At 39.8% G+C, this 21,812-nt stretch overlaps 1 protein-coding gene and 1 pseudogene across 1 annotated transcript; one reads left to right on the forward strand and one right to left on the reverse strand.

The window, feature by feature from the left end:
* Positions 1 to 10,678: 10,678 nt before the first annotated feature.
* On the reverse strand, positions 10,679 to 11,257 carry LOC150010366 (high mobility group protein B3 pseudogene; annotated as a pseudogene).
* A 2,719-nt stretch (positions 11,258 to 13,976) lies between these two features.
* On the forward strand, positions 13,977 to 19,483 carry DYDC2 (DPY30 domain containing 2). Its single transcript, XM_090279415.1, is given in 4 exon segments — positions 13,977 to 14,240; positions 14,927 to 15,081; positions 15,431 to 15,551; positions 19,281 to 19,483. Coding segments are annotated over 3 exon segments (471 nt in total). The 5' UTR covers positions 13,977 to 14,240; positions 14,927 to 14,934.
* Positions 19,484 to 21,812: the final 2,329 nt, after the last annotated feature.

Consider the following 21,812-nt stretch of genomic DNA (forward strand, 5'->3'; position numbering starts at 1 on the left):
CTGGAATTAATATAATACTGTATTACAACTATACTTACTTAAAAAAAAATGACCTCCTGAGATTCATCCATAAACCTCAATACTTCTCTCTCATACTATGGTGGTGAGAGTACAAAATGGTATAATTCCTATAGAGAGAAGTTTGACAATATCTAGAAAATTACATATGTATTTACCCTTTGACCATTCAAACTCATTTTTGGAATTCTATCTTACAAAAATATGAAGTCAAATACACACATGATTACTTTGCACCAGTACTTAGAATACCCAAACCTGAATCCTATCCAAATGTTCATCATTAAAGGATTGAGGAGATAGAACAACACAGTGGGTGGCTCTGCAGGTATACAAGGAAATGAGAAAGATCTCTAAAATAGGAAATGGTCTCTAGAACTGTGGCAAGTGGGGGGAAAAAAGCAAGGTGCAGAAACTGTGTATATTATACTATGCCATCCTTTGTATTGGCAACAGCATTGAGGAAAGGAGTTTGTGTGTGTAGGCAAATGGAGTCATAAAAATTGAAACTCTGAAAGCTGCCACAAATGACAACAAACTCACAACTATCAACAACTGAATCTAAAAAATAAAAACAAAAAACAAACTAAGCAAACAACCAGAACAGGAACAGAATCATAGATATGGGGATCCTTTGGAGGGTTATCAGCTGGGAGGGGGAAGGGAGAGAAATAGGGAAATGGTGCAGGGATTAAGAAGCATAATTGGTTGGTACAAAATAGACAGGGGGATTTAAGAATAATATAGGAAAGGGTGAAGCCACAGAACTTATATGCACGACCCACAGAACTTATATGAACTAGGGGGGGTGGGATTGCTGGAGGGAAGGGGGATACTGGGCAGAGGGGAACAAAGGGAAAAGAAATTGGGACAACTGTAAGAGCATAATCAATAAAATATAGTTTAAAAAAGAAAATAAATAAATAAAAACTGCCACAAGTGAACCAAACTCTTTATCAAGGTGGTATTGATGTCTTAACCACAGAGAAAAGGATTATTACAACTGAGTTTGAAGCACAGTATCTTCACTGTCCTCCTTCAGTGGGATATACTCTAAAGACAAAAAAAAAAAAACAAAAAAACCTACACTGACATCTCAATATCATTTGAAGCAGAGTAAGATTTTTGTTTTTTAAAAAAAGGATACAACTTCCAGCCAAGATGGAGGCTTAGACTGACATGCTCGGTCTCCCTCTACAACTAGAAAGGAATACAACTACTTCAAAACAAAAGATAACTAGAAATTCCAGAAAATAAAACTACATGGAACATACAAAGTTATAAACCAGCAGCACTCATCGGGCAGGTAGAATAAGTGAAAGTGGGCGGTGCTGTTTGCGGTAGCACCAGGGACAACGGCAGGGAGAGCAATCCCGGCTGCAGTCGAACCCCAGCAGCTCCCGACCCCAACGCTGGGAAAGGCAGTCACCGCATTGCCTTGGATGGTGAGGCCCAGAGGGCAGAAGGACAGATCTTGGTCTCCCAGCTGAGAATAACGGCAGGAATCCATCTAGGACCTCAACCCCCACACAAAGTGCCACAGCGCTGTGAAATAGGTTGTGGATTGCCACCAGTTGCTGAGTAGTGGCAACAAAGCACCACAGTGCAGTGAAAAAGGTTGTGGATCACCACCGGTCACTGGGTAGTGATGACAAAGCACCATAGTGTGGCGAAAAACATTGTTGGATTGCTGCCGGTCGCTGGGTTGTGAGTAGTACACAGGCTCCACCCCCTATAGCCGGCCCAAGAAGCAAAGCAAAACGCAAATCTGTCAAAATGAGGCAGACAACTATAGAAATCCCGGTGGAGCAGCTCACCAGGCAACAGATGAAGAATCTGACAGATGAACAAATAAGAAACCTGTCAGAGGCTCAGTTCAGAGCTATTGTTATAAGGTGGCTTACAGAATTAACAAAAGATTTGGAAAAAGACAAGAAAGGATTGAAAACCACTCATACTAAAAAAAACAAAGCCACATATGAGACAAATGGTGAGAAAATAAAATCCAGAGTTCAAATGAACAAACTGGAACATAGAGAAGGAACAGTCAACCAGTGTGGAAAGAGGAAACAGAAAGCAAGGAAAGTGAGAAGAGGATCAGAAACCTCTGGGACAGCTATCAGAGATTGAACATAAGAATTATAGGATTGCCAGAGGGCGAAGAAGAAGTACTAGACATTAAAAAATTAAGTAAAAATATAATAAAGCAGAACTTGCCAAAATTGGGGAAGGAAATAGACTTACAGGTCCAGGAAGCACAGAGAGTTCCAGAAAAACTGGACCCAGGGAGAACCACTCCAAGACACATTATAATCAAATTGTCAAAAATTAAAGATAAAAAGGGAATCTTAAAAGCAGCAAGAGAGAAGAAAAGAATCATGTACAAAGGGGTCCCAATTAGACTATCAGCTGACTTCTCAAGGGAGACCCTGCAGGCAAGAAGGGACTGGCAAGAAATATTCAAAATAATGAAAATCTAAAACCTACAACCACGAATATTCTATCCAGCAAAATTGTCCTTCAGAATAGAAGGGCAGAGAAAGTGCTTCCAGGACAAAATAAAACCGAAACAGTTCATTAGATCCAAACCACTATTATATGAGATGTTAAAGGGACTGGTTTAGAAGAAGGAGGATCAAAACTATGAACATTAAAATGAAAACTGCATCACAAGAACCAACAACAGAAGCTAAGGAATTGAAACAAAGGCAAACTAAATAGGCAACGAGAGTGGAAAAAGAACTATAGGTATGGGGAACATATTGGGGGGAGGTCAGCAGGGTGGGGGAAGGGTGGAAGGGAGGAAGATGGTACAGGAATTAAGAAGCATAGTAGGAGGGAATGGAGTAGACAGGAAGATGTTGAGAAGAACTATATGCACAACCAATGGACGTGGACTAAAAGGGAGGGACAACTGGAGGGAGGGGGGCCACTGGGTGGAGGGGAGCAGAGGGAAGGAAAATTGGGACAACTATAACAGTATAATTAATAAAACACATTAAAAAAAAAAAGGGATACAGATCCTTAGTGCTTCTCCAAAAAGATAATTCATGGGAAGAGGACCATGGTCCCTAAAGTAGAAGCCTCTGGCCTAAGAGTAGGTACACATTGAGGGTCAGTCTCAGATCTATGGGTGCATTGCATTATGGAAGAACCCACCTGAGTCTCATTACCTTGCCTGATGTGTTTCCAGTCCATAAAATTGCAATAATACCCATCTCATGAACGTTGATTTTTATTTATTTATTTTATTGTGTTTTATTACCATTTATCCCCCTTATAACCTCTCCCATATCCATCCACCGCCCTCCCCCCTCAATAACCATACCGCATCCATGTCCATGAAGCTCTTTTTCTTCTTTGCTTGATCCCTCCACCCTTCAACTCCCCCACCAGAGCTATCAGTCTGTTCTCTGTGAGTCTGTCTCTGTTTTACTTGTTTGTTCAGTTTGTTCATTAGATTTCACCTAAGAGTGAAATCATATGGTATTTCTCTCTCTGACTGGCTTATTTCATTTATCATAATATTCTCCAGGTCCATTCATGCTATTGTGGTGGGAAAAATTTTCTTGTTTTTTATAGCCAAGTAGTATTCCATTGTGTAAATGTCCCATAGTTGTTTTATACACTCATCTACTAATGGACTTGGGCTACTTCCAAATCTTGACTATTGTAAATAATGCTGCAATGCACATAGGGGTGCTTATATTCTTTTGAATTAGTGTTTCGAGTTTCTTTGGATAAGTTGCCAGGAGTGGAATCACTGGGTCATAAGACAGTTTCATTTTTAACTTTTTGAGGTACCTCCATACTGCTTCCCACAGTGACTGCACAATCTGCATTCTCACCAACAGTGTAAAAGTGTTCTGCTTTCTCCCCATCCTTGCCAGCACTTGTTTGTTGATTTATTGATGATGAGCACTCTGACCAGTGTGAGGTGATAGCTCATTGTGGTTTTAATTTGCATTTCTCTGATGATTAGTGACATTGAGTACCTTTTCATATATCTATTGGCTATTTGTATGTTCTCTTAGGAGTGTGTATTCAGGTCCTCTGCCCATTTTTTTAGTTGAATTGTTTGTTTATTTTTTGGTATTGAGTTTTATAAGTTCTTTATAAATTTTAGATATTAACTCCTTATTAGATACATTGGTAAATACGTTCTCCTATTCTGTGGGTTGTCTATTTTGTTGATGGTTTCTTTTGCTGTGCAAAAACTTTTTAGTATGATGTAGTCCCATTTGTTTATTTTTTCTTTTGTTTCCCTTTCCTGAGGAGCTATATCAGAAGAAATATTGCTATGAGCAGTGTCCAAGATTTTACTGCCTATGCTTTCTTCTAGGATTTTTATGGTTTTGAGTCTAATATTTAATCTTTATTTTGAATTTATTCTTGTGTGTGGCTTAAGAAAATGGTCATTTCATTTTTCTGTGCATATCTCTCCAATTTTCCCGACATCATTTAATGAATAAACTATCTTTAGCCTATTGTATGTGCTTATTTCCTCTGTCAAATATCAATTGAGTATAAAGGTGTGGGCTTACTTCTGGACTTTCTATTCTGTTCTATTGATCTATGTCTATTTTTATGCCAGTACCATGCTGTTTTGATTACTATGGTCTTAAAGTATAGTTTGATATTAGGTAGTGTTCCAACTTTGTTCTTCTTTCTCAAGATTGCTATTGCTTTCAGAGTCTTTTATGGCTCTATATAAATTTTTGAAATATATGTTCTAGTGAAATATGTCATTGATCACTTAATAGGAATTGCATTGAATCTATACATTGCTTTGGGTAGTATGGACATTTTAATGATGTTAATTCTTATTATCCATGAACACAATATGTGTTTCCACTTATTTGTATCTTCTTTAATTTTCTTCTTCAGTGTCTTACAACTTTCTGAGTACAGGTTTTTTACACCTTTGGTTAAATTTATTCCTAGGAATTTTATTCCTTTTGAAGTAATTGTGAATGAGATTGTTTTCTTAATTTCTCTTTCTGATAGTTCATAGTTGGCATATAAAAATGCGACTGATTTCTGGATCTTAATTTTGTATCCTGCTATTTTACTAAATTCATGTACCAGTTCTAGTAATTTCTGGTGGAATATGTAGGATTCTCTATATACAGTACCATGTCATCTGCAAATGACAGTTTTACTTCTTCCTTTCCAATTTGGATGCCTTTATTTTTGCTTCTTATCTGATTGGTATGTCTAGGACTTCCACTGCTGTTAAATAAGAGAAGTGAAAGTGGACATATCTGTCTTGTTCCCGATCTTAAGGGGAATGCTTGTAGTTTTTGCCTGTTGGGTATGATGCTGGCAGTGGGCCTGTCATATATGGCCTTTATTAAGTGTAGGTATGTTGCCTCTAGTCCCACTTTGCAGAGAGTTTTCATCATAAATTGGTGCTGGATTTTATTAAGTGCTTGTCTTGAATCTATTGATATGATCATGTGGTTTTTATTTTCCATTTTCTCTGTGGTATATCACGGTTATTGATTTGGGAATGTTGTACCAAACTTGCATTCCCAGAATAAATCCCATGTGATCGTGGTGTATGATCTTTTTGATGTATTGCTGCATTTGGTTTGCTAATATTTTGCTGAGGATTTTAAAATCTATATTCATCAGGGATATTGGCCTATACTTTTCTTCTTCTGCACTGTCTTCATTTGGTTTTGGAATTAGGATAATGCTGGCTTTGTAAAATGAGCTTGGGAGTCTTCCCTTTTCTTGAATTTTTTGGACTAGTTTGAGAAAGAGAGGTGTTAGTTCTTAGAATGATTAGTAAAACTCACCTGTAAAGCCATCCAGCCCTGGGCTTTTGTTTGTTGTATTTTTAAAAAATTATTATTACTGCCCCAGTTTCACTAGGTGTAATCTGTCTATTCAGATTTTCTGAGTCCTCCTTAGTTTTAGAAGATTGTACGTTTCTAGGATTCTATCCACTTCATCCAGGTTGTCCTATTTGTTGGTATCATGAAGGTTGTTTTAAGGAATGTTATTTTTCATATAAGAAAGCCCCTTTCCACAGAACCAGCTGCATCAAGCCTGGAGAATTTGTTAGGAGAAGTTGAAAGAGGCCCCTTGCCCCATGCCTGGAAGAAAATGGTCAGCTGGGTGGGAAAGGAGGGGATTTGAGTGTGGTTCCCAGAGTTAGCAAATAAAAACACAGATGCCCAGTTAAATTTGAATTTTAGATAAACAACAAATAATACTTATTATGCTATACTTGTACTAAAAAAATTATTCCTTACTGCTCTGAAATGCATGTTTAACTGGGCCTCCAGCATTTCACCTGGCAACCCTTGATTTGGGGCGCTTGGGTTCCTTTCACTTCCAGGGTCGCAGAAGCATCCCCGCCTCTCCCGCCCTCTACCGTGGGGCACCGCTCACTACTGCTGAGGAGAAGTAGTCCGCCCCAGATGCACCTACCGAGTCTTTGGCGAAGAACTAACCCTTGCTGGGCTCAAGGAGCCTGGGCCCCACTCGAGCCCTACACCACTCCCAGGTCCAACGGCCCAAACTACCTGTGCCGCGGTACCCCAGCCAAGCCCTAGGAAAGCGTTCCCCAAACTGCGCCTGCGCCCTTAACACGCATACCCATGGCTCTTGAGTCGCGTCCCGTTGCTAGGCAACGAGCAAGCGCACTTCAAGTGCCAAGGAGACACTGCGTAATCTGGAATCCGGGCAACTGCTGGTGAGCAGAGCGCGCAGGGGCGGTGGTAGGAGAAGGGAAACCCACGGCAGAGAGGATGGAGCTAGCAGGTGAGTGAGCCAAGAGTGCGCCGTAAGGAAGGAGAGAACGCGCGCCCAAGAGGAGGGGGCCTGAGAGTACAGTAGAGACTTGCAATTTAAAGGCTGTGAGGATGGGGATGCCAAAGAGTGGAATGATGGGGTGGGTAGTCCAGTGTGCCCTGGGGGAGATAAAAGGGCAGTGGGCTCATGGGGAGGAGCCTCAAAGGGCTGCCCGTCTAGGAAAACACCCCTGCCCCTGACGATACCTGGCCGGAAGAGACAATCGCTTCAAGCTCCATGGTCCTGTATTTCATGACTTCGCATGTTTGCACTTGCTGGCGTTCTCTGCTCTAGCTTCTTTCAGAACCAGCTCAGGTGCCTTTACCTCTGGGAAGCCGTCCAACCCCCACCAGGCCAGAGCCATTGCAGTCTTCTCTGGCCTAATTGTGTGCACCACACTGCTAGAATTTCCCATGTTCTAATTTAGGGGCAGGAGTGCTGGGCAGGAGGAGCCTCACTAAAAGTGGCTGAGGTAAATGCCAGAGTGGGCACTAACAGGTGGAAGGGAGCATGAGCTCTTGCTTGGGCTCACAAATATTAGAGCCCTAGCTGATTAAATCAAGAAATATTTACTGAGCACCTACCGTGTGCCTAGCACTGTGAATTGAGTGTGAACAAAGACAATCCCCATGCTTATTACCCTGCTTCACTGAGTGCAAGGTCATGAATAGGGAGCACCAGTGTAAGCAAACCCTCCCAGGAGCTCTGGGAAACTCCCTCCAAAGTAGCTCCACCCCCTTGGTGAGTGTGCCTTGAGTTGGTATGGAGTGAGCTGTAAAAGCATCCGTTTGCCCCATCCCTCTCTAAGCCTCATATTGTGGTTCTGTTTTTGCAGCAAGCTGTCAGGTCAACAATATTTCATTGAGACTATTGTTGAAAATGTGCAATTTGGAGCAGATGCTTTGTTCAAAAAGGGTTTCCCACACACTACACAGTGTGGTAGCCCTCACCCCCACCCCCAAAACACACACACCACCAAGGACTGGGAGTGGAGAGACTTCCTGGGATTGCAAAATTGGTGATTCTATGCTCTGGGAAGGGCAATTCTACAGTGATAACAGCGAAGTAGATTTGTGACTTTGAGTCACCTAAGGTTTTGTTATAATGTAGACTGAATCTGTAGGCCTGGGGTGGGACCTGAAAATCTTGATTTCAACGAGCTCCCAGCTGATACAGTGCTGCTCTTCATGGACCACCCTTGAGTAGGAGGGGAGTAGAAGATAGTTTATCCTGGTACATTGGTTCAGGTGGGCCACAGATTGGCAGAAGGAGACAACCCACACCCCTATTCCCACCCTCCACCACTGCCCCTGTGGGGGAGGAAGAAACTTTACCTTCAAGGTTCTTTCAGCTAGTCTAATAATTAATTAGACATGAGACAGATTAACAAAATAAATGACCAAATTTAATTTTATACATATGTATGGGACCCTGCGCATATGAGAGAGTCAGAGACCCTACATATATGAGAGGTTCTAAGACAGAAAGGGAAAATGAGGTATATATGACATTCTGAGCTAAGGATCACCTTGGGATGTCAGAGGAGAGGTAAGTCATTGCACGACATTAAGAAGAGCAGATTTCAGCGTTGAGTTTTCCCTTCCCTAGGCACAGGTCAGAAATATTATCTCTGCCAATCTCTTACTATGGGCAAAGCCCCTAGTTCAAGTTCTTCTAGGTAGTTGGGGGGAGGTGCAGAAGTTTCTCTTGAACCTGAGAGTCTTGGTTACCTTTAGCTAAAAACAATCCAGATATCACAGAGGCACATCTTGAGGTGACTCATTCTGAATACTCCAAACTTAGTGGTCTCAAACACACATTTATCCTTTAACAGTTTTTGAAGTCAGAAATCCAAAATGAGTCTTACAGGGCTAAAAACAAATTGTTGGCAGGGCTGGTTCCTTCTAGAGGCTCTAGGGAAGAATCAATTTCCTTGCCTTTTCCTGCTTCTAGAGGCTACCCACATTCCTTGGCTCATGGTCCTGAATCACATCACCATTTTTTCCCTCTACTTCCATCATCACACCCCCTCTGTCTGACCTTACTGCATTCCTCTTATGAAGACTCTGTGATTACATTGTGCCTACCTGGATAATCCAGATAATCTCTCCAAATCAAAATCTTTAATTTAATCACATCTGAAAAATCCTTGTCATATAAAGTATTATACATATTTCATAGGTTCCAGGTATTAGGTTTTGGACATATTTGGGAGGCCTTATTCAGCGCTACCATGCTATGTATTTCCTAAGAACAAGGACATTTTCTTACTCATATTTCAATGACCAAAACCAGGAATTTGACCTTGATGCAATTCTATTATATAATCTACAATTCACATTCAGTTTATCCAATTTTCCTAATAGTGTCCTTTGTAGAAATTTTTTTCTGATCCAGATCCAATCCAGGATTATATTTTGCATGTAGTTGTTTTGTCTGTTTAGGCTGCCTTCATCTGAAATGGTTCCTCGTCTTTTTTTGCCTTTCACGGCCTTGGCATTTTTAAGAGTTCAAGTCAGTTGTAGACTGTCTCTCAGTTGGGCTTAGTTTGATGTTTCCTCAAATCAGATTAAAGGTTCGTACTTGGGGAAGGAATCCACAGAAATATATTATGTCCCACTAAGAACTGTATTACATCAGAAGATATGTGATGTCATTGTCCCTTATTAGTAATGTTTACTTAAATCACTTGGTTAAGGTCATGTTGGGCAGGTTTTATCACATAAACTTTCTGTATTTTCCTTTAGACTTTATATATAATTTGTGGGGAGAAACTTTGAGACTTTGTAAATATCCTCTTTGTCAAATATTCACTGAGTTTTAGTATTCATTGATGATTCTGGTTTGATTGAGTTATACTGTAATGATTATAAAATTGTGATTTTTAAAAAGTTTATTATTTGTTGGCATTCTACTTGCCATCTCTCCCATTTATTTATTTATTTATTGCTCAGCCAATATTAATTTTGTTATTATACATTTTTCACTTCCATTGTTCTTTTTTTTTAAACGTAATACTGTTTATTTAACTTCAAAAACATTTCAGCATTCTAAACATACAAAAAAAAATAACAAAATGTTCCAAATTGTGTTGAGTACAGAAGGTTCTTAAACTTCCATTTATGCAGCAACTCTTCACTTTGCTGACAATGAAGAGTTCTAGTTTGTTTAAAAAGTTTAAAACTACTGCACTTAACTAAAAAAGATCCAAACACTTCTCATGCCAGCTGACACCCCGCCTTTTCCACACCTAAGAATGGCAGAATGCTATGTCACTATATACAAAAACAAGACAACCTGAAGCTAAATGGATGCCCACTGCAGTGTCCACAGGTCCAGCCTCACAGTGCACACCCTGAGCTACGGCCCCTCCAAAAGGCATCTTCCCCACAGCCTCAACTCCTAGCAAAGAGCATCAAAAGAGCTTGTCTAGGTTGTTTTGTTCTTTTTACAAACTATAGATATGTACAGTGGATAACTCAGGTTTTATAGCCAATAACCATATAGTTAACACCACCTTACAGATTAAAAAAGAAAATGCCAGGAACATCTTTAAATGCCTTGTCACACCAACAGCAAAGTGCACAGAGTGAGGAGAACACGAGAGCCTTTTCCTTTTAAAAATGTTTGGAAATATGTACAACTTTGATACAGATTCAGGGTGCTCCAGACACCCACTGCCACTTCATGTAAACCACTGACAATTTCTAGAGCACTTTGAAAGACTACATATGATCATGATCCAATTGTATAATTATTTCTAATGAGGGCAACACACACCTCTCAAGTAAGAGCTGTGTCAATTATGGCGCTCCCCTACTCTAAGGTATTCACAAGGAGACAGATAAAGAGATTTTTATTCCTCCTCCTCCTCCTCTTCTTCGTCTTCCTCTTCAACATTTTTCCAGGCAACTTTAGCAGGACCCTTTGCGCCATCAAACTTTCCTTTAGACTTATAGTCAGCGACATCCTTCTCATACTTCTCCTTCAGCTTTGCAGCCTTATTGTTATACGGCTGCTTTTCACTGTCACTTAAGTTATTCCACATCTTGCCCAGCTTCTTTGCCACATCTCCAATAGAGATGCCAGGGTTTGTGGATTTGATCCTGGGATGGAATTTTGAACAGAATAGGAAGAATCCAGACGGTGGCCTTTTGGGGGCATTAGGGTCCTTCTTCTTCTTTCCTCCTTTAGCTGGTCCATAATCCTTCATTTCCCGATCATAGCATACTTTATCTGCCTTTGCCATCTCATCAAATTTAGATTTCTCTTTCCCCGACATTGTCTTCCACCTCTCAGAGCACTTCTTAGAAAATTCTGCAAAATTGACAGGAACCTCCGGGTTTTTCTTCTTATGTTCCTCTCTGCAAGTCTGCACAAAGAAAGCATAAGCAGACATCTTGCCCTTTGGCTTCTTGGGATCACCTTTAGCCATCCTGACTGTATTGTTTGCTAGTCTAGGCAGCGCAGGGCACGAAGCATGGCCCCATTGTTCTTTTTTAAAGTATATTTTATTGATTATGTTGTTACAGTAGTCCCAATTTTCCCCCCTTTGTTCTGCTCTGCCCAGTACCCCACTTTCCTCCAGCAATCCCACTCCCGTTAGTTCATGTCCATGGGTCATGCATACAAGTTCTTTAGCTTCACCCTTTCCTATATTATTCTTAACTCCCCCTTGTCTATTTTGTACCAACCAATTATGCTTCTTAATCCCTGCGCCATTTCCTCATTTCCCTTCCTTCTCCCTCCCAGTTGACGACCCTCCAAATGACCCCCTCATGTATTATTCTGTTCCTATTATGGTTTGCTTAGTTTTATTTTGTTTTCATTTTTTAGATTCAGTTGTTGATAGTGGTGAGTTTGTTGTCATTTTAATATTCATAATTTTGATCTTTTTCTTAAGTAAGTTCCTTTGACATTTTATATAATAATGGCTTGGTGATGATGAACTCCTTCAGCTTTACCTTGTCAGGGAAGCACTTCATCTACCCTTCCATTCTAAATGATAGCTTGCTGGATAGAGTAATCTTGGTTGTAAGTCCTTGCTTTCCATCACATTAAATACTCCTTTCCACTCTCTTCTTGCCTGCAAAGTTTCTTTTGAGAAATCAGCTGAGAGTCTAACAGGAACCCCTTTGTAGGTAACTCTTTGCTTTTTTCTTGCTGCTTTTAAGATTCTCTCTTTATCTCGAAACTTTGGCATTTTAATTATGATGTGTCTCAGTGTGGTCCTCCTTGGGTCTAGCTTGTTTGGGACTCTCTGTGCTTCCTGGACCTGCATGTCTATTTCCTTTGCCAAATTTGGGGAGTTTTCCTTCATTATTTTCTCACACAAGTTTTCAATTTCTTGCTCTTCCTCTTCTCCTTCTGGCACCCCTGTGATTTGGATGTCAGCATGTTTAAATTTGTCCCAGAGGTTCCTAAGCCTCTCCTCATTTTTTTCAATTCTTATTTCCTCATTCTGTACCGGCTAACTACTTTTTTCTTTCTTATGTTCCAAATCATTGATTTGAACCCCAGTTTCCTTCCCTTTAACCATTGGTTTTGTGCGGCTTTTTCTTCATTTCATTTAGCATATCCTTCACTCCTTCCCTATGTGTTTGTTGTACTTAAGCATATCTGTCAAGCCTGTGAGCATCTTTATCACCAGTGTTTTGAATTCTACATCTATTAGGTTGGCTATCTCCTCATCACTTAGTTCTCCCACTGGAACCTTGACCGTTCCTTCTTTTGGGCCATACTTCTCTGTCCCCTCATCTTGACAGGCTCCTGTGTTTCTTTGCCCCTGTGTCTTAGGTGTAACTGTCACAACTGTGACGTTGTACAGGGCGGAGCCTTAGGTATTTTCAGTACAAGGTGACCCATTTCACCATGTTGTGGTGCTGTGTGGGGGGGAGGTGTCTGAGGGGGAACAATGCCACTTGCTCAGCACTCACCTCTTTTCCAGGCACTTCTCCCACTTCTGTATGGGACAGCCTCTCTAGCTGTTTCCCTGGCAATTGTTCCCAGAGTGGGTGATCTTCAGATCTTCTAGGACCATGGGGGCCCTTTAAACAAGTGGACTCTGACAAGAGGCTGGTAGTTTGTTTCTCTGCCCCCACCCCCACTGATTTGCACAGTCAGAAGCAATGAGGCTTTATTTTCCCCAGCTCTGGGACTGTGAGCTGCGCGGTCTGATCTGGTGCTGGGAGTGCTCCCCAGGTGTCCCTCATGACTTTTTTAAATGTTTGCGCTTTCCACTGGCCTAACACTGCCACCGCTGTTGCTGGCACCACACTTCGTACCCTCTGCCTCGGCTCTGCCCCTTCTGTCTGGATGAGTATTTCTTCTTTATATTTTTGTTTGTTGAACTTCCATGCAGCTTGGTTTTCTGGAACTTCTGGTTGTGTCTAGTTTTGAGGTAGTTGTAGTTTTTCTTAGTTGTGGAGGGAGACTCGGCGTGTCTGTCTAGACCTCCCTCTTGGCCAGAAGTTATTTATTTTTATATGGACTCGTGGATTCTTATTTTACTCAATTAGTTATAATCCATTACAGTCATTATGTATTTCGATGATTAAATTACCCCAGATTTGGTCAGTAGCAGTCCCTTCAAGTTGGCACCTGTGTCCTCAGATGTTTTGTTTTTCAACATTTTCTTTCTGGGACAACAAAATGTTCCAGTTTTATTGGACTTTTCCTGCCTCAACCTTGGAATTAACTATTTCTTCAAGAAGCCCTGATTTCTTTTAAGTAGTGACAGCTATTTAAAGACAAATTCTGTATGCTCAGTGTGCTCATTGCTTCTAAGGTGTTTTGCTTCTAGGCCTCTGCATTGGGCAAAGCTATGAGATATATACTCATATCTGTGTACGTATCTATTTACCTTTCCTTCCTTAAACTGCATAATGCCTCCAGAAAATGTTAAGACTGGATTTAAGTCTTTATTAGTCACTTTATTAGTAACTCACCTGAACTTAAAGTACATAAACTTCAGGAATATGGAGTTAGTCAGGAATAGGCCAGGTGCTAGGCCATTTCATATCACAGCCTTCCACTGTAATAGCTAATATTCATTAAACAGTATGTGCCAGCCTTAATGCTTTTTATATATTCATTATCTCTTTTAATCCTCACAGTTATGAGGCACATGCCTTTGTTATTCTGTTTTACAGGTGAGAAACCAAGGCTCACAGAGATTGGTGACTTGCTGAAGACCGCACAGCTAATACATTACAGAAGCAGGACTGGAACTTGGTCTATCTGATCCCAGAGTCTGGGTTCATACTGCTGCACGATACCACTCCTATTTGTGGTCTAACTCAGGCTATACTGCTTCCAGCTCTTGAAATCTCATTAATAGTGAATCTAGGGGCATCAACTCAACCTAAAGTAGCTTCCTGCTTAAAAAATAGAGAGTGGAATATTGGAGCTATTGGCATGTATGTATTTATTGATTCTTGGGGAAAGGTGGGACCCAGAAACATCTCATATTTATCCTGAAATGAATCCTAATTGTGAAACCAGAAAAGCCATCATTTGTGCTGCCTGTCACTATCAGAACCAATAAGCATAGACAGGGATTGAGTCCTTATGGGTACTTTATTCAGATGGCTGGCGATGTGAGAAGATGGCAGGTTACGTATCATAACAGACCATCTTACATTTCCTTTCAAGTTAGCCAACTTTTTTATAAGGAGGAAAAAGTGTAGGTAAGGGATTTGGAATTCAGGAAAGAGGGTAATCAGATAGTTTCCCTAACATCCTTTCCTCTGTTGGCTGGTGGTTTTCTGTCTGGGTTGTGTGTCCTGGGTGATTTTATCTGTGTCCTGGGAGTTGGGATGTCTCTCCCTGGAATACAATGGCTCAGATACCATCTTGATTGTTTATGGTCTCTTTTGGAGCACAAAGGTTGAAGTGCTTGTGGTCTCCTGGAGTCACGGTGGGCTGTACCTTCAGTTCCTGAAACGATAGCTTTTTATATGCATTAACTACTAAGCTTATTGACTATTACCTAAAACTAAAATTTTCCAACTCTTGAGTTCCCCCATCAATTGGTTGGAATATGTCCATTTTTAAAATCAAATTAGATTTGTAAAATACTGTGACTCTTTTGATGTGTCCCAAGCCCACAGGATGGAAACTGACTACCTGAAGAGGTGCTTTGGAAATTGCCTTACCCAGGCACTGGCAGAGGTGGCAAAGGTTAGACCCAGTGACCCCATAGAGCACCTGGCTCACTGGCTTTATCATTACAGGAAAATCACTAAAGCCAACGAAGAGGTGTGTATGCGCATGGGTCAGATTGGGGAGGGCTTTCTAGTTTTCTCAGGGTGATATGAAATTTAAGGCAGAATTCTGGAGCTGGGGGAGTTTTTTGGTTTATTCACCTTATGAGTGTGGCTTAGGCCCAGATATCCTAGAAGTGTAGGGAGTCTAGAGGGGCTGAAGAAGGAATCCAACCCACAGGAGCGATGGAGTTGGTGGGTTTGGAGCTACTAATAGGCTAAAGCTCATAACAGGAGCTTATTCAGGACACCTGAAGGGCCTGAGGCCAATCCCAGGGAGAGAGGGCCCCTTTGTGCATGCTTCCCAGGGGCTAATCTGAGTCAACTTTGTCACATTACCCCAGAACAGGCAGGAGAAGATCCAGTTGAAGGAGGAATATGATAATAGCCTCAAGGAAACCAAAATGACAGAAATGCTGAAGCAAGAAGAGTATCAGATTCAACAGGAGTGTGAAAAGTGTCACCAGATAGGGAGGAGGAACTCGGCATTGGGTGCACACATCCCAGTGGTCACACCAGGAAATCCATAGTCATCCTGGTCAGTGTAAAGCAAGTTGATATTACGGATAGAACTCGGTTCTTCTTGCCAACACAGTAAAGAATTATAGACCAGGAAGTCTATTAGTGTGCAAGCAGGGTTTATTGGTGATCCATTTTCATGGAAGAGAACAGGCCTAGCTAAGGTGGGGGTGAAAAGCATAGGCAGAGCAGGATAAAGGCTGTGAAAGTAAGGGTGGCCAAAGGCTGGGGTGGCAAGCACGCTCCAGGTCCTTTGTTCTAAGGACTTATATAGTTGAGGGGAATGAGGATGAAGAAGTTACATATTGATTGACAGGTAAAGGTGGTGCCAGCTTTACTGTGGGAGATGTGACTACCCAAAGTTAGGTATTTGTGGGGGTCTGCTAGCCTGAATCTCTATCTTGCTCCAGACTCCATTTGTTCATCTTGTTATAAAAGAGTTATGTGACAGGAGGCAGTTAATTAAAGCTGGGGCAGTTACCGAGAGTTATTAATGGGCTCCTTCTGTAAGCATTAGGGACTTCCTCATAGAACAGATAGTAACCAGAGGTAGGTAATTAACCAAGGTTATTTTATGGGTTTCTTCCTTTGGGCACTATGGACCCTTTCCTGCCTTTCAGGTCTTGGGATGAAAGCACAGTTTCAAAGGCTTTCTTTCCAAGATAGTGGAAATGATACATAGAATTTCAAGGACTGCCCTCCTCCCCTGTTAGCATGGTGTTTCTTGTGATGTTGGAACACATGGCAATATTATCAGACCAGGCTCAGGACTGCTGAGTTAGTGGGTGAGACATCCCTCCCTCCTCCTCCCTGCCTTGATTTGCTGTCTGTCCTACTTAACATTGCAGCCCCCATTAACCTCCATTTTTTTCCGTGTTTATATGTTTATACTGTCAATGAAAAAAGAAAATGTTTAAAGGTAGTTCTATTTTGGATTTAGGAAATACCTTAGATGTTACTGGTTTAAAAAAAATTACATTAAAAAATCTAATATGTCACTTGGAACAAATATATTTTTATACAAGATCCTTTGAACCTTTTAAAAAAATTATTCACTATTTTACAGAAACGAAATATGGCTATAATTATATACTTCAGGTATATTATTTTAATTATTCTATACTATTTACTTAAGTAAAGAGTATATGCTATTTATTTATGTATCAAGCCACAGATTCCACCTCTGTGATGCCATTATAGTGGTTATAAATTAATAACTTAGAATAGCTGGAAATAGTTTGTCTGAAAAGCATCTCCAAAATTTTTGCCACAATCTTTTGAAAATGTGTCATTCTGTGTTTTCTACAAAGTACATGATACCAGATAGGAAATTCACTTATTGGGCTTGATATCTGACATCTTTATAACTATCACTATATCCGTATGTTAGAAGCTTTAATGCAATCTTATACAAGTAACTATATTTTGCTAGTTTTCCAAGCCCACTTTGATGAAAGTATTAAGCTTATTTACATTTATACAAATATGCTCAGCTTTCCTCTTAAAGAAATAATAGATCTCTTTTAAAAGCCTGGATGTTTTATAAATAAATCAAAACAAAGAGATTTTTTACTATTGTTAAACAGTAGTCTAAGTGAGCCATCCCATAAGAATAGTCTTAGAACTGTTGTTGGGAGAGGCAAGAGGTGAGAGCATTAAGCAAAAGTTTGCATAACCTTGCTGCTAACTCAAATCCTTTCCTAATTACATGCTTCACTGTTAACAGAAAGATTCCCAAACCCCCACCCTGGTTTAATAGTGCCTTTATTAGGAAAAATTTGCTCACATAAATATTTTGAATTGCCCCTTTGTGTTGCACTTGAGGGGTTTTATGCCCTGTAGCAATATTCCTTAGCAAGATTTTGATGAGTAAAATGTATGTTACTTTTTGCAAAGTGTGAGAAAGTCAGCTGTAAGGGAAGATGGGACATGAGAACCAGCATGATGCCTGGACTATGTGCAAGTTCTTGGTTTTAGGAAAGAATTCATATGTAAGTTGTAGTTGTGGACATTGATTCCCTTCATTAGAAAGAAAAAAAGAGAACCCAACAGTGCTCTAACATAAAGCTGAATTTATCGCTTACTTAATCAGAGAGAGCCATGTCATTCAAATGCAAGTTACTCTGCTAGTATAAATTAAAGAACTAGATAAAGAGCAAAGAGATTGGGGTACATGAAATAAGAAAAGATTCTAAGTTTTGGTTTCTTGGTGACTAAAGGTGAATTGCAAACTATTTTCTTGCTATTGATCACCTTCAGATTTTGTGTCACGAGTGCTGTAAAACCTGGTCTTAAATAGGCCCAGGATGGGTTGCATAAGATTTCAGCAGGCCTACTGATTTAGTTGATTGGCCTGTGCATACTTACTCAAAGCTTTGCAAGATTTTTGTTAATATCTTAAAACCATCATTGCTTGCATATACCTTAGAAAGCCCTTGAGTACCATAGATTGAATACTACTGGTCCAGTGGATATGTCAGAAGAGGAGTAGAAACAGACAGAGTACTATGTGTGGTAGAGATCATATCCAATTATAGCAATCAAGAAGAGATTCACGGAGGAGATGGCATTTGTGTCAGACCTAGAAGAGAGCTGGCAAAAGTTGTCCTCGTATTGGTTTCTTTTCATTAAGCAGAGGCAGCTTTGTGTAAATAACCCATAATTCTGTTTCTAAGTCTGAAAACAATCCCTTTGTTTATAAAGATATGAGCCATACAAATGTGTTAGAATACATTTTTATAGAATTAAAACACATATATGCTGCATAGACTCACAGCACTTTGAAGTTAGGAGGGTCTTACAGATCCTGTGGGCAAGTACTTCACAGACCTCTCTGCAGTGCCCCACAAGGTCAATTGCCAAATGGACTTTTGGGACTTCTGGGCAAATACAGAGGTAGAGGTGGCCAGTAGAGTTTAAGCTCCAAGGATTCCGACCTCAACCATGGACTGAAATTCCATGGATATTAAACTCTTTATTATTGTCAGAGATCAATAAGACTGTCCATTTTTTCAAGCTTTTAAATCTCGTGCCTCAGTTTGGATGATTTCTATTGATCTGTCTTCAAGTTTACTGACCCTTTCTTCTGCAATGTCCGATATCCAAGGACATTAGTGATTAGGGATTCAGTACACTTTTTTTATTTTGGTTATTAAGCTTTTCAATTCTAGAATTTCTATCTGGTTCGTTTCTATAATTTCAATTTTCTCTGCTGATATATACTCTATCTTTTCACTCATTATGTTTATTTTTCTCCTTTAAATTTTTGAAAATGTATGTAATAGCTGTTTTAAGTCCTTATCTGCTAATTCAATCATTTTTGTCATGAGGCTCTGTTTCTATTAAATTCTGTTTCTCTAGAATATAGTCCAAATTTTCCTACTTCTTCACATATCTAATCAGTATTATTTGTATGCTGAACATTGTAGAGGATACTTTGTAGGAAGCTAGATTATGTTTTTCTTTAAAAGGTGTTTAGCTTTGTTCTGGCAGACAGTTAAATGATTGCTGACTCATCTTGATCCTATCAGGTTCTTGTTTTATGCTTTGCTAGAGCAAGTCTGTCTCCATTTTGTTCTTATTCTCCAGCATGAAAATGGCAATATTGTGTTCTTGCCATACCAGGTGTGTTTTAGTCTCTGCTAGTGACTTTTTTGCTTTTTTTGTTTTCTATTTAGCCACTGGTATCTGTTTCTAGTTCCACAAAGAAGACCATATTCATGCAAGAGAACACAAAACCCCTTGAAAAGGAGTTCTTGAAGCAGAAATGTCTGCCTGATACTTCCAGTATGATTCCAGGAATGCCTCAACAGATTCCTTCTTCTGACTCATCTGGCCAGACTGGCTAGAATGTTGAAACTTCTCAAGAACTATGTTAGTAGGCTTTTAGCATGAAGTACTCCCATCATGTATTCTGGCTCCAGATCTCCTTGTTAGGTTATCAGAAGGTGGATAATTCTAATGATGCTTCTCTCAAAGCTGCAAGCCAGAATCATAGTCATCTAGAAGAACTCTTACCTAAAGATGATAACTGTGTGGGTTAAACCAAGATTTGAGGGACTGTAGAAGGAGGTATCTGCAGGGACTCTCTAGCTCAAGTCCTATTCTGATAGCCATGAAAATTCTTTAATCATGTGAAAATTTGAACTAGTTATAGGATAAAATAAAACTCATAATAAAGATTTAAAATAAGCAACCAAAATGATGAGATGTTTTCCTCTGGTGTTATCTTCTGTTTTCAAACTAGGCAGTGAAAACACAGCTGTCATGTAATAAAGTCTTCATTTTACTAAACTTTGCAGTCAACCACTCCAAGTGTTACACCTGCCCTAGAGTATACCTGTGTCATGACAACATATTTTGAAAAAGCTCCAGTGTCAACAAAACTCAAAATATTTGAACATGTAAAAAAATTATTTTCTATCTGTATTCATTCAAATATCATCTATATGTTGGCAACTTCAGATTCAGATCTATAATGAACATTTCCTTAAACTTGACTGCTTATTTGATTTCTGTCTGGATGACCAATGGACATCTCAAAACTTAAACTTATCCAGATGGAATCCTGATATGCTCCCTGACCTAGTATCTCTCCTTTCTTCTATTTGCTTAGGTCAAAACTCTTGTTTTCATCCTTTATTCTACTCTTTTTTTGGTCACCCTACATCTGGTCTGTTGGCTTTCTATTTAAAATAAAACTAAAACTCACTCACTTAATGCCCAAGCTACAATTATCTTTTGCACATAGATTATTGTAATAGCCTGTTAACTGGTCTCCCTTCTCCTGCCCTTGCCCTTCTCTAGTCTTATTCTTGTCACTCTTTGAAGTGAGAATGATCTTCATAACACATAAGTCAGATCATGTCTAATGAGCAGCTTCCCATTGCAGTCCCAGACTCTATATAAGATCTGCTTCCCCATCACCTTCACTCTCTGCATTGTTCTCTCCACTTTAGACATCCTGACTAGGCATGGTCCCAACCCGGAACTTTTGCTTTCTTCTTTCTCTTCTGTCTTCTTGGAATTCTCCAATCTACCCACATCCCTCCATTTCTGAAGATTCTCTTTTCCTCAGGCCTTTCTCAAAAGTCACCTTTTCTTATTTACTTTTGTATTTATTTAGTAGCTACAAAACTTGGCATGATGCAGCACATAGGCTATAATCATCCACTACATACAGGATGAAATTAAATCTGTTTCTCAAATGTGCCATATTTTTATAAATGGGAAAGATTTTCCTCAGTCACTACATAAAAGAAAATATGGTTCCAATATTTCTGAAGTCAATCTCTAAGGCCAAAAAAGGAGCTCTTCTTTGAAACCTTAGCAGGATTTGTACATTCGCCCTAGAAAAATAGCCTTATTTTTTCTGTATCAAAAGCTGCCTTTTTGATGAGGCTTTTTTTGGCAGATGGTAGACAGACAGATAGTTAGAGATAGATAGATAGATATCTTGTCTATACTTCCTATATACTATATACAGTGTTACCTCAGCTAACGAATGACCCTGCTAATGAATTTTTCGGCTAACAAAGATTTTTTTCACTGTTTTGGGACTCAGCTAATGAATGTTTTAGCGTATGCTTACACTAACATAAAGCAGCAAACATGAATGGTCAGGCCATTCCTGAAGCTTATCTTGTTCATCTGTATGTGTGTGACAAAGAAAGGAGCTGAGCACATCACATAGGGGAGACCCACCAACCCAACCGGGTTGTTTATGTTTGAGGCAATGAGAAATGAGACACCTGACAGCATAAGCTGCTTTGGATCTGATGACGATGTACTGTAATAGTGTAAAGATCGTCGGTTTTTCATTCTACTCTCCATTCTCCTTCATCCATTTAGGTAGCTGTTCATCTCAACCTTTGGGGAGTTTTTGATCTTTTGTAGTGTGCTCTTTACTATTTTATAAAACTTATCATTAAATGGTGGGCAGCATCCAGAACATATTAAATAATTTTCTATAGAAACCTATAGGAAATCACGTTTCGGCTAACAAAATTTTGGCTAACGAATGTGATTCCGGAATGAATTATTGTTGTTAGCCAAGGTATCACTGTACATCCTATCTAAATTTCCTATATATACATACACATCCTATCCGGACTTCCACACACATGTGATACCCTTTTCCCTGTCAGTCTCCTTCAGTAGAATGTGAGCTCCATGAAGAAAGGGATTTTATCTGTTTATTTTTTTATC

The sequence above is a fragment of the Furipterus horrens genome, unplaced genomic scaffold (genome assembly GCF_987537825.1).
Source record: "Furipterus horrens unplaced genomic scaffold, mFurHor1.1.pri manual_scaffold_5, whole genome shotgun sequence".
Classification (NCBI taxonomy): Eukaryota; Metazoa; Chordata; class Mammalia; order Chiroptera; family Furipteridae; genus Furipterus; species Furipterus horrens.